We start from the raw sequence: 12778 nt of genomic DNA on the forward strand, positions 1-12778 counted from the left end.
TCAGACTTCTTCCTGGGGTAGAGTCAACAGTTCTTGTAACACCGCCTGCACTGATCAGACTTCTTCCTGGGGTAGAGTCAACAGTTCTTGTAACACCGCCTGCACTGATCAGACTTCTTCCTGGGGTAAAATCAACAGTTCTTGTAACACCGCCTGCACTGATCTGACTTCTTCCTGGGGTAGAGTCAACAGTTCTTGTAACACCGCCTGCACTGATCTGACTTCTTCCTGGGGTAAAATGAACAGTTCTTGTAACACCGCCTGCACTGATCAGAATTCTTCCTGGGGTAGAGTCAACAGTTCTTGTAACACCACCTGTACTGATCTGAATTCTTCCTGGGGTAGAGTCAACAGTTCTTGTAACACCGCCTGCACTGATCTGATTTCTTCCAAGGGTAGAGTCAACAGTTCTTGTAACACCGCCTGCACTGATCAGACTTCTTCCTGGGGTAGAGTCAACAGTTCTTGTAACACCGCCTGCACTGATTAGACTTCTTCCTGGGGTAGAATCAACAGTTCTTGCAACACCGCCTGCACTGATCAGACTTCTTCCTAGGGTAAAATCAACAGTTCTTGTAACACCGCCTGCACTGATCAGAATTCTTCCTGGGGTAGAGTCAACAGTTCTTGTAACACCGCCTGCACTGATCAGACTTCTTCCTGGGGTAGAGTCAACAGTTCTTGTAACACCGCCTGTACTGATCTCACTTCTTCCTGGGGTAGAGTCAACAGTTCTTGTAACACCGCCTGCACTGATCTGATTTCTTCCAAGGGTAGAGTCAACAGTTCTTGTAACACCGCCTGCACTGATCTGACTTCTTCCTGGGGTAGAGTCAACTGTTCTGGTATAACCGCCTGCATGAGCGATCTGATTTCTCCCTGGGGTAGAGTCAACAGTTCTTGTAACACCGGCTGCATGAGCGATCTGATTTCTCCCTGGGGTAGAGTCAACAGTTCTGGTATCACCGCCTGCATGAGCGATCTGATTTCTCCCTGGGGTAGAGTCAACAGTTCTTGTAACACCGCCTGCACTGATCAGACTTCTTCCTGGGGTAGAGTCAACAGTTCTTGTAACACCGCCTGCACTGATCAGACTTCTTCCTGGGGTAAAATCAACAGTTCTTGTAACACCGCCTGCACTGATCAGACTTCTTCCTGGGGTAGAGTCAACAGTTCTTGTAACACCGCCTGCACTGATCAGACTTCTTCCTGGGGTAAAATCAACAGTTCTTGTAACACCGCCTGCACTGATCAGACTTCTTCCTGGGGTAGAGTCAACAGTTCTTGTAACACCGCCTGCACTGATCAGACTTCTTCCTGGGGTAAAATCAACAGTTCTTGTAACACCGCCTGCACTGATCAGACTTCTTCCTGGGGTAGAGTCAACAGTTCTTGTAACACCGCCTGCACTGATCAGACTTCTTCCTGGGGTAGAGTCAACAGTTCTTGTAACACCGCCTGCACTGATCAGACTTCTTCCTGGGGTAGAGTCAACAGTTCTTGTAACACCGCCTGCACTGATCAGACTTCTTCCTGGGGTAGAGTCAACAGTTCTTGTAACATCGCCTGCACTGATCTGACTTCTTCCTGGGGTAGAGTCAACAGTTCTTGTAACACCGCCTGCATGAGCGATCTGACTTCTTCCGGGGGTAGAGTCAACTGTTCTTGTAACACCGCTTGCATGAGCGATCTGACTTCTTCCGGGGGTAGAGTCAACTGTTCTTGTAACACGCACCTTTGATGTCGACCTGTTGGCTGTAGCTTTGCGGGTATTCTTCTGAAATGTGTTCGTAAAAATAAGCATTGACGAAAGATAAAGAGGCATTGCAAATCCATTACAAGTCGCGTAAGGCGAAAATACAACATTTAGTCAAGCTCAGTCAAACTCACAGAATGAAACTGAACGCATTGCATTTTTTCGCAAGACCGTACACTTGTAGCATCGTCTGTCCACCGCAAAGGCAGTGAAATCAACAATCCAGAAAAGCGCGGTAGCGGTTGCGCTGAGGAGGATAGCACGCTTTTCTATATCTCTATTCTTTTTAACTCTCTGAACGTGTTTTTAATCCAAACATATCATATCTATATGTTTTTGGAATCAGGAACGTACAAGGAATAAGATGAAATTGTTTTTAAATCGATTTCGGAAATTTAATTTTAATCTTGTTTTTAATTTTCAGAGCTTGTTTTTAATACGAATATAGCATATTTATATGTTTTTGGAATCAGAAAATTATAAAGAATACGATAAACGTAATTTTGGATCGTTTTATAAAAAAATACTTTGAATTACAATTTTCAGATTTTTAATGAACAAAGTCATTAATTAATTTTTAAGCCTCCAAGCTGAAATGCAATACCAAAGTCCGGCCTTCGTCGAAGATTTCTTGGCCAAAATTTCAATCAATTTGATTACAAAATGAGGGTGTGACAGTGCCGCCTCAACTTTTACAAAATGCCGGGTATGATGTCATCAAAGCCATTTATCGAAAAAATGAAAAAAATGTCTGGGGATATCATACCCAGGAACTCTCATGAAAAATGTCATAAAGATCGGTCCAGTAGTTTACTCTGAATTGCTCTACACACACACACACACACACACACACACACACACACACACACACACCACGACCCTCGTCTCGATATCCCCCCTCTATGTTAAAACATTTAGTCAAAACTTGACTAAACGTAAAAAAGGAGCGAATATGCCTTTATAAACACCCACCCTTTCACACACACGGACGCACAAAAGCACACGCACTCGGATAATACGTACACACACGTGCGCGCACACACACACACAAGCGGGTGCACACACACACATATATACACACACACACACACACTTACGCACACACATATACACATGCACACTCGCCCATGCACACACACATGCACGCACGCCATAGCATATTTTTCATTTCAAGATGTTTAAAAATCACTTGAAATTGACAATCTGAAACTTGAAATTGAATAAGTCACTTATACGTATTTGTTTCCATTTCAACGGATTTAAAAAACATTATAGAACGCTCAATATCAAGCGTATTCAAGGCAATTTTATAAAGCGCTCACATTTTTATAAAACGTTCGACGGCATAGTCTCAAACTGTCTTATCCAGTGTCAGTAAATAGGCTTACTCACACTGTCAACAAGCAAAGGTTTATTAATCAATTGTGTGAATTCATTGTCATCTGAAATAAAATGAATAATATGACTATATATACTGTACATTTAACGACCCAAAACGACATATGTGACCCTCCACCACGAAATGAGTCGCATGTCACCTCGCGCGGTTCTCCGCTAGGCTTAATATAAGTCCGGGGGGACTGTGGTAAAAGTGTGAGGGTCATCTTAGTCACAGGCTTATAACTCGAACAGTTTTCGCTCTTTTCTAAAACGGTTTTTACCACTGGATAGAGCATAAAACACTCTTTAGGAAAATGTAAAAATATTAAAATCATGCAAAGATGACATGCGACTCATCCCGTGGTGGAGGGTCACATATGACATAGAGTCAAAGTGCAGACCAATCGGTTTATAAAATTGTAATATCCCATGACCCTCCATTGTCTCTGTTATTCTAGTGAGCGAACCTAGTGCGATATTGCTCAGTAGGCCTAAACTTTGGCCATGACCTAGGTAAATAACCCGCGCAACAGGGCAGCCAGAATATAAAACTCGACAAACTTCACAATCTAATTAACAGAAACATACACACAGAATGGCACATCACCTGGAAAGCATGGTCTCGCATAACACATGTCTCAATTTGAAGCAGCCGAGTTTCCGCCAAGGTTCTGTCGACTCTGTGTCCTGTGATCTGATGCCTTCCTGAGGCGGAATCATGAATCTGATATTTTCCTGCGCTATGGTCAGAAGTTAGTGTAACTCCACCTTCAGCGATCTGATGCCTTATCGTTATTGAGACACATGTTTTTCTTCCTTCGCCTTGAATGATCTGGTCTCTACCTGCCACAGAATCGCATGTCTGCTGTGGTGGTTGGGTCGAAGGGAAATTGTCGTTGGTCTGAAATAAAGGAATGACGTTCTGCTGTACTTGAATGGATTCATTTGATCGGCACAGCCCTTGATTTCATGCTCTACAGACCGTACCACCGTACATTTGCTGTTGTCTCAAGGAACGCAGTATTGGGTTGTTACTTTACTTGCAAGCATGCAGCAATGCACGTATGAAACGTCGTAACGCTGTTCATTTCATCAGAACACAGCGTGCGGCACTAAAATTAAACTTGGAGAATACATGGAATAAACTAATTTTCTTGGTGTTATTGAAGTGACTTATAAAAATGAAAGACAAAATTGTGAATATTAATGGACACAGACTGCCGTTGCTATGGAAACAGCCGCCATATTGGATTTTTAGGAAACAGTTTTACAGCGACATCATACATCAGAAATGCATGATATTTGGCGCAAAGATACACATGACTAATATCTACTATCATATAGAATGATTTTTTGACTGAAGACTACAGTTGAATTTAAATTAATTTTTGTAATAAGGATTAATGAATTTCTAACCACATATTCATGAATCCCTATTATGAAAATTAATTTCAATTCAACTGTAGTCTATTGTCAAAATATCGTTCTATATGATTGTAGATATATGAGTCATGTGTATCTTTGCGCCAAATATTATGCATTTCTGCTGTATGATGTTGCTGTAAAACCGTACATGACTAAATGTTTTAACATAGATGGGGAATCGAAACGAGGGTCGTGGTGCATGTGTGTGTGTTCAGAGCGATTCAGAGAAAACTACTGGACCGATTTTCATGAAACTTTACATGAGAGTTTCTAAGTATGGTATCTACTGTCTTTAACCGCTAGGCTATTGCGCTCACCATGTTACACACAAGTGTCTGCGAAAGCACGCTGTGACAAACAGAAACAGACAGACGGAAAAGCAGATGACACAGCAGATGGAAAAACAGATGACACAGCAGATGGAAAAACAGATGGAGTACCTGGTCATGCAGACACGCCTTAATCTGAAGCTGCCGACTTTCTTCCGTTCTCTCCTTGACAACAGTGGCAGACGAGCAATTTGAAGCCGCCATCGCTTCGTCAACCAGCTCTCTGTCGCTTGTTTGCATCTGGTCAGTTGGGTCACAATAACCTGCCTCAGATTGCAGCTGCAACACAGGAACACAAATTTTAACAACCATGTCATGTCTTCACCAACAGACATCAGTCATCAGTATACTTTTTATAAATTCATATATTGATCATCTTCAACTTTCAAGATCTGATTTAAAATAAAAAACGCTCGCGCTGGACCCGAGTACTCTTCAGACATTCACACACACACACACACACACACACACACACACACACACACACACACACACGCTCTCTCCCTCACTCCTTCTCTCTATCCCTCTCTCTCTCTCTCACACACACTCACTCACACACACACACACACACACACACACACACACACACACACACACACACACACACACACACACACACACACACACACACACTACCACATCTCCATTCTAAAACACGTCACGTTCCAAATCAAAAGACGACATTCTATTTTCTTACGTCACTATTCTTGGTTTACGGTACCATTCGGCGGCTTTGCTACGAGTATGGCATAGTCTTGGTTTGCCGAGACCTTGCACCGTTCTATCAGACTGCCTGGCTGGCTGTTGCACCGCGAATTCCTCCCACCGCCAAGTCGTTTTTTTGTGGTTTATTTCGCATTTAGGTCCCAGGTAACATTATGAAGTTTTAATACGATCAATCGGACCTATTATCAAGTTAGTGTATCAACTTTTGAACGAACTGCGCCCAGTAGTTTCCCAGCAATAAGCTGTTAAGGGGAGGTTCTAGTATAAAATATCACCAAAATCGCTTCAGTTGTGTTCCTATTTAGAATGGGAAATATTAATGGATTTCGGCTCAAATAAAGTCAAATGCATTGCTGACCCATATATTGTGTTAGTTAATATGTCACGACAACTGCCGTTGAGAAACAATTCAACGGAAAAACATACATTATCTAGAAACCGAAAATAGTGATTTTGGCGTTTCCTTGATAATTCTTCAAGGAGCGCACATTTTTTAAAGAAATTCAAAACATACAATAACATGTAATTGGACTACATTTTGTGGAATCAAAATTACGTTATTTTAATTAAAACGTTGATTTCATCATATTTACATATAACGGTTTTAACTGACAAGCTATATTTTCTTTGATTTTATCCCGACCCACAAACGCCTTCCACAAAGTGTAGTCCTATGAATACTAAAAAGCCATGCTACGTTTTGTTCCAGTCGGTTGAGAACATTTTGAGTTATCAAGGAAACGGCGAAGCAAGGTGCCGAAAACATCATTCTGAGAAAAAAAGGCTTCAAAGTTTAGATACTTTTTATTCTTGTTGAAATTCACAACATTTCATAAAGATCGGTGAAAAATTAGAAAATAACGGTTTATAACTGACAAAAGCTTGGTTTTCTTCTGAAAAGTACGTATTGAAACTCAGTTATGGACAACGGACCTACTCACAAAATTTCATAAAGATTGGTGAAAAAACGGGATTTAACGGTTTTTTAACTGCCAAAAATCAACTTTTATTCTTGTTGAAATTCAGTTAGGGACAACCAACCTAACCACAACATTTCATAAAGATCGGTGAAAAATTAGAAAATAACGGTTTATAACGGGTTTTTAACTGCCAATAATTAACTTTTTCTTCTTGAAAAGTTTGTATTGGAGATCAGTTCGGGACAATGGTCCAATGTTGGTGTAAATCCGACGATTAGGGACCAAGAAACAAGGAGCAGAGTGTTTTTTGGCGGTTAAACTGTCATTTTAACGGTTTAATGATTTGGTGAAATTTCTTCCACCACAATACTATACAATGTTTTATCTACCCATTATTGCAAGAACCCCAAAATCACAACTGAAGCGATTTTGGTGATATTTTATACTAGAACCTCCCCTTAAGTCGAGACAGACAGACAGACAGACACACAATTAAAGTCTGTTGGACCCTAGTACTGCATACTCGGGGATAAAGATCCACAAAATACAGTTAGACAAAACCCTCGTCTTGATTTGGTCAACTGTTAATGTAAAATTACTAAAAAGGGAAAACAAAGAGAGAGCAGTTAAAAAAAAAGAGCAAGAACTGAGAAGGGGAAACTCCTTAAATCCAATTCAATATCGAGGAATGGTTTCTAACACTAACAGTAACACAAAGACAGAGAAACTGAGAGACAGACAGACAGACAGCCAGACAAAAAAGAGTATACCTCCATGGTCACTGGTTGAAGCGGTTTCCATTCTACCTCTGCCTCCTTTACGACAATGGGTTGTCTTTCTTCTTCTTTAACGACAATGTCCTGTCCTTTTTCTTCCTCCTTTACACGAATCTGATGTCCTTCTTCCTCCTCCAAGACAATAAGTTGTCCTACATCTTTTACAACAATCTGTTGTCTGTCCTCCTCATCATCCTCTACAACAATGGGTTGTTCTTCCTCTTTCACAGCAATCTGCTGTATTTCCTGATCACCCTCCAGTACTACACTGGATTGTCCATCTTCCTCTTTTACAGCAATCTGTTGTCTGTCCTCCTTCTCATCCTCTACAATTATGGATTCTTCTTCTTCACTCTTTACAACAATCTGTTGTACATCTTCGACTTCCTTCTTTACAGAAATCTGTGGACTTTCCCTTTCTGGGTCTTCTCTCTTGACATCAAGACCAGCACCCCCATCTCCTGATGTGACCATCTGTTCATTACGCAGCTCCATGGCCTGATACGGTTCCATAGTTCTCGCAACTCCACTTTCAGCGGTTTCCTCCTCTTCTAACAACTATAGTTGCATGCTCGCAGCAATGACGGAGGCTCGTAACAGGTCTGAAATCAAAGGAAAAAACACATATTTACATTACATAAAGGTACAGTGCTTTTTGTGTCAACAGTACATTGTCCTGTTTGGACATTTATTAATATCAAATCCTACCAGTGTGTAAATTATGGAGGCTATACATCCAGAACAAGCTCAACTGTCAACATTCAGATTTCCGCCATGGCCTGCTTGTCAGCCAACCGAACACTACTATTCACTAAGACTCAGGGATGCCATGGGAACTGAGAACAGTGATTTGGGAGTACATGAACTGTGGGTTGGGGGGGGGGGGGGGGGAGCTGCCCTGAAGTATGTAATGTACGTAACAGACTAATTTAACACCTGACGCAGAAAATGTTCTTTGCCAGAATATATATTCTGCATGTATCCATGTACAGTACAACATACTACTTCTAGTTCTGACACTGACTGATCACACATTTTGTCATAAACAGTTAAAAACATTTGTTGATTAATTACCCATGGACTCACAGTCACTGAATCAACATAAATCCATTTACTGCTAAGATTTTTTCCGTGATATGCGACATGAGGCCAACAAAAAAAATAGGTGTGGTTACGGTAACATAGCCAAAAAAAGTAGGGTAGGTAGGTAGACAATCACTTTTTTTTTTTTTAACTTTTTTTTCCAATGTGTACAAATTAAACCTACTTGACAGGGAAATAAGTGTGCGACACGGGCGCTTTCGCTTTCATTGCGTTTTTTGCACTCCTTTTTTTTTTTTTTTTTTTTGTTTTGACAAATGTAATAAAAAGTTATAGGATCGGCCCCTAAAAATAGGGTAGGTCGGGTTACCGTAACCACACCTATTTTTTTTTTTTAGGCCTGATCTAGCTCCATTATTTTTGAGAGAGAGAGTGAGAGTCAGGGAGACAGAGTGAGAGAGAGCTGAGAGAGAGAGAAATAGTCAGGTGAAGAGAGAGAAAATAGTCAGGTGAAGAGAGAGAAATAGTCAGGTGACTTCACAGACCTCCCCTCCTCATAATGTCTACGATGCCAGTCAACAAGTCTTCCACTGGCGATGACGAATATGGAGGCTTTAGTTCACGAGCGCTCCCTGTACTTCTGAGGTAACCGTCAACGATCGAAGCGCTAGGTGGTATCCTTCGCTGCGCAAGTTCAGACTTTGCAAAAAACAATGGAAATAGCGTCGACGGTCAACAGGAGCCAGGTACAAATGATGGGGTTTGTATGCTGTGCATGATGACTTTTGACACCTAAAGAAGCTTCTTCCCATGCTGGTGCAGTACCACCATCCTCCATTTAATGCAGAATCTAGTACGATCAGCAGATTCGGAACTACGGCTACTAAGCCCAACTCTGTGTGATCAGCAAAAACTATTCGTCATTTTCGTATCTTCTTTGACTTTAATCAATTAGTTATAATAGAGGTAAGCTTATATGAAGTTCTATCATTTTTGAGTTTTGTAACTCAATACGAAGACCACCTAATGAGTGTGTTGCATTTTTCACGACTAATTTTCTTTCCACAGCTTCTGAAGCCAGTGACGGGCTTTGAAGTAAGAGTTGCGTCCCTTTACTTGAAAAAAAGCGGATGTTGGTGTTGGGCGCAAAGTAAGAATCCGGGTCAGAGTTGGAAAAATCGGGATTTCCCGAAACCTCATTTGATTTCCAACAAAGCGCCGCATTTCCGGAAACGAGCTGCCTCGTTCTAGAAATGGCAACCCTTCGACTGGCACAAAAAAGTATACCCTTTTCACAGGTCATGAATAAGGTATATAAAAAAGCAAGGTCTTATACAGGGGAAGTCTTGAATTGGGGGTCTCAGTGACACTCAGCGCATGCAGCTAGCTTGTTGCTGCTGTCTCGATCTATTTTGAACACAATGATTTTTTTTTCTCAGAGTAGAGTGTTAGTTTGTTACAACAGGCTGAAATCATCTTTAATTTGAATCAACATTTTGCAACAATCAATCACGTCAATATAGCGCACAGACTTGCACATTACGTTTCAAGAGCCTAGATTACCACAGCCTACTCAATAAAGGGACGTAATCGGTAATGCTGTCTCTGCAGCCCAGAGAGACTGTGAGTTTAATATATAATCAGTTAAGACTGAGTAAAAAAATATTACAATCGATAGTTACCAGTGAAACTGAAGTTATATCGGAACACTCTTGTTGTGTTTTTGTTGTTGTAAAATGTAAGATCTGAAACGTTAAAAATTACGTAAAATTGGTGCGTTTTGGTCGAGCGGGATGGGTCGTTGAACTGTGTTGTTACAACCCGCCGAAGTTATCAAAAGTGTTTTTGCTTTTTGTAATTCGGTTGGTTTGGTGCGTTATACAATGCATCTGCTTTTTCAAGACTAAGCATTGATCACATAGGCCATCATGACTTGTATCATTTTACATCGCATTCTAAGAAAGAGCAGAATTCTCACTGTGCGCGCGATACATTTCTAGAATCGCGTAGCGCAAAGTTGGAATTCCTACAATGGCGGCCATTGTTAGAATTCCAACAAAGCGCAGGTCATTTCCGGAAAAGCGCCGATGACGAGATGAGTCGCAACACCTGAACTGTGTTGTTACAGCCCGCCGAAGTTATCAAAAGTGTTTTTGCTTTTTGGTTGGTATGGTGCGTTATACAATGCATCTGCTTTTTCAAGACTAAGCATTGATCACTTTAAAACACAAGGATCATCATAGGCCATCATGACTTGTATCATTTTACATCGCATTCTAAGAAAGAGCAGAATTCTCACTATGCGCGCGGTACATTTCTAGAATCGCGTAGCGCAAAGTTGGAATTCCTACAATGGCGGCCATTGTTGGAATTCCAACAAAGCGCAGGTCATTTCCGGAAAAGCGCCGATGACGAGATGGGTCGCAACATTTACATGGTTTCTTTTCTAACTTTGCATAAATTTATAATGAAAAGAGTCCATCTATCTTTCTTGCAGTTTATTTCACAAACGAAATCATTTATCGTTTTATTTATTTATTTATTGAGTGTTTTTTGTGTGTAAACGTAACATTTCAATCAGAAATGTAGCAAGTTTATTACACTTTTACTTTTTGTTCTTTATTTATCATTCCGGTTACAAATTTCCATTTGATGTTTCAAATGCTCAGTTTTTCAAAAATTCCATAGTATGTGTGTGTGTGTGTGACTTTCTCCAATCTGTTAAAATCAGAATGCAAAATGAGAGAAAACTGGTATGTTTTTTTTAATTTGAAGAATTTGACAAGTTTACTGTAACTGATTTTTTATTGTTCAGCACAAAGTGGCATGCTAATATCAGGAAATTTACAAATGTCCTGGTTTTGAGAATTTACTGCAACAAAATCAAGGAAAAGAAAGCCAACAAAGAATTTCAGGTGGCAGCCCAAATTTTTGACCTGTTGACTATATATATATACACGTGTGTGTGTGTGTGTGTGTGTGTGTGTGTGTGTGTGTGTGTGTGTGTGTGTGTGTGTGTGTGTGTATGTGTGTGTGTGAGAGTGAGAGAGATAGAGGCAGGTGAGTGTGGAGAGTCAGTATTGTCCTATGATTGTAAGTACACATATACATGTAATATGTAAGCACAGGTATATTATCTTAAAGTAATGAACTTGTGATGTAAGCTAGTAGCTTAAAGATGTGTACTGAGATGACTGCAGTTATACTTAACATCACATGTACACACACACACACACACACACACACACTGACACATACAGACAGACACACCCACACATTCAGTTTCAAAGTTCCCCGTTTTAATGTTTTGCACGTAGAGACTTTGAACATCTACTCATTGGAAGCTAAACAGACATCCTTCATTTCGAAAGAGAATTCAAAGACCAGGGAATGATGATTCGGAATCACAGTACAAAGACAATTATTTTGACGCTGTTCTTGACTAGTTTTGTAATATATATAAACCAAGGAAAGTATTGAAGATATTGCAGGTATGAAGAACAAACACAGTTTCTAAGTTCAACACTGAGACAGTGGAATCATCGTTTTAAGAGCTCTAAAAAATGTGAGAAAATCTGATCTTAAAACGGAGGCTGTCGCAAAATGGTACGTGTATTACAGTGGTACCCCCATTTTAAGACCCCCCATTTAATAATAATAATAATAAGAAGAAGAACATTTATATAGCGCTAAATCAAAAACTTTCGTTAAAAAGGCTTGCTCTAAGCGCTTGACATCTAAACTAAAACGTCATTCACACTCTTTACAATGATGTACAAGAACCTCATGTCACACTCTTTCATTCAGTAAAGCACCATTCACACAGTTGTTATTCTGTACAAGACAATAAGTTAGTCTAACATTTAGAATGTTCATAAGCTGAAAACCAGACTAATTAAAACAACTGCTTAGTGCTAACAAAGCATGAATCTTAATGATAACGTAATACATGTTTAACTGTTAAGACCATAAAAAAACCTATATGCTAAAATAACTTCGAACTTTTAAGAACTTCTTATAAGATACACAACACATCTAGATAAACACCAGAATGATAAAACAAAAGGCAACTCGTTAAAACTATTAAATGCATCAATGTCTAAAACACGAAAGACTCAAAGACTTCCATTTTAAGACTTCCTCCCTTTTAAGACCCTGTTTTTTCACATTTTCTGTTCATATCCTCTGTAAACTTACCCCCATTTTAAGACTCCCTCCTTTTTAAGACCTGATTTTCTCAGATTTTTGAAGGTCTTTAAAAGGGGGTTCAACTGTACATTAACCTTCACTGTGCTTCGTGGGCGACCCAGAGCCTCACAAAATCATCTTTATCTCTGATTCTGAACCTATTTGGAGTTTTCAATTGAGATTTCATGTAATCTCTAATCACCATACAACCTTCCCATTGCCCAACTTTTGAAAGAT

At 40.1% G+C, this 12778-nt stretch overlaps 1 protein-coding gene across 1 annotated transcript; it reads right to left on the reverse strand.

Moving 5' to 3' along the window:
* Positions 1-108: 108 nt before the first annotated feature.
* LOC138949924 (titin-like) lies at positions 109-9167 on the reverse strand. Its single transcript, XM_070321708.1, has 7 exons — positions 8899-9167; positions 7307-7914; positions 5002-5169; positions 3744-4037; positions 1442-1777; positions 709-993; positions 109-228 (listed from the first exon to the last, which is right to left on the reverse strand). Exons 2-7 carry the CDS (start codon positions 7823-7825, stop codon positions 109-111), a joined length of 1722 nt encoding a protein of 573 aa, XP_070177809.1. The 5' UTR covers positions 7826-7914; positions 8899-9167.
* Between the last annotated feature and the right edge of the window lie 3611 nt (positions 9168-12778).

The sequence above is a fragment of the Littorina saxatilis genome, linkage group LG16, assembly GCF_037325665.1.
Source record: "Littorina saxatilis isolate snail1 linkage group LG16, US_GU_Lsax_2.0, whole genome shotgun sequence".
Taxonomy (NCBI): domain Eukaryota; kingdom Metazoa; phylum Mollusca; class Gastropoda; order Littorinimorpha; family Littorinidae; genus Littorina; species Littorina saxatilis.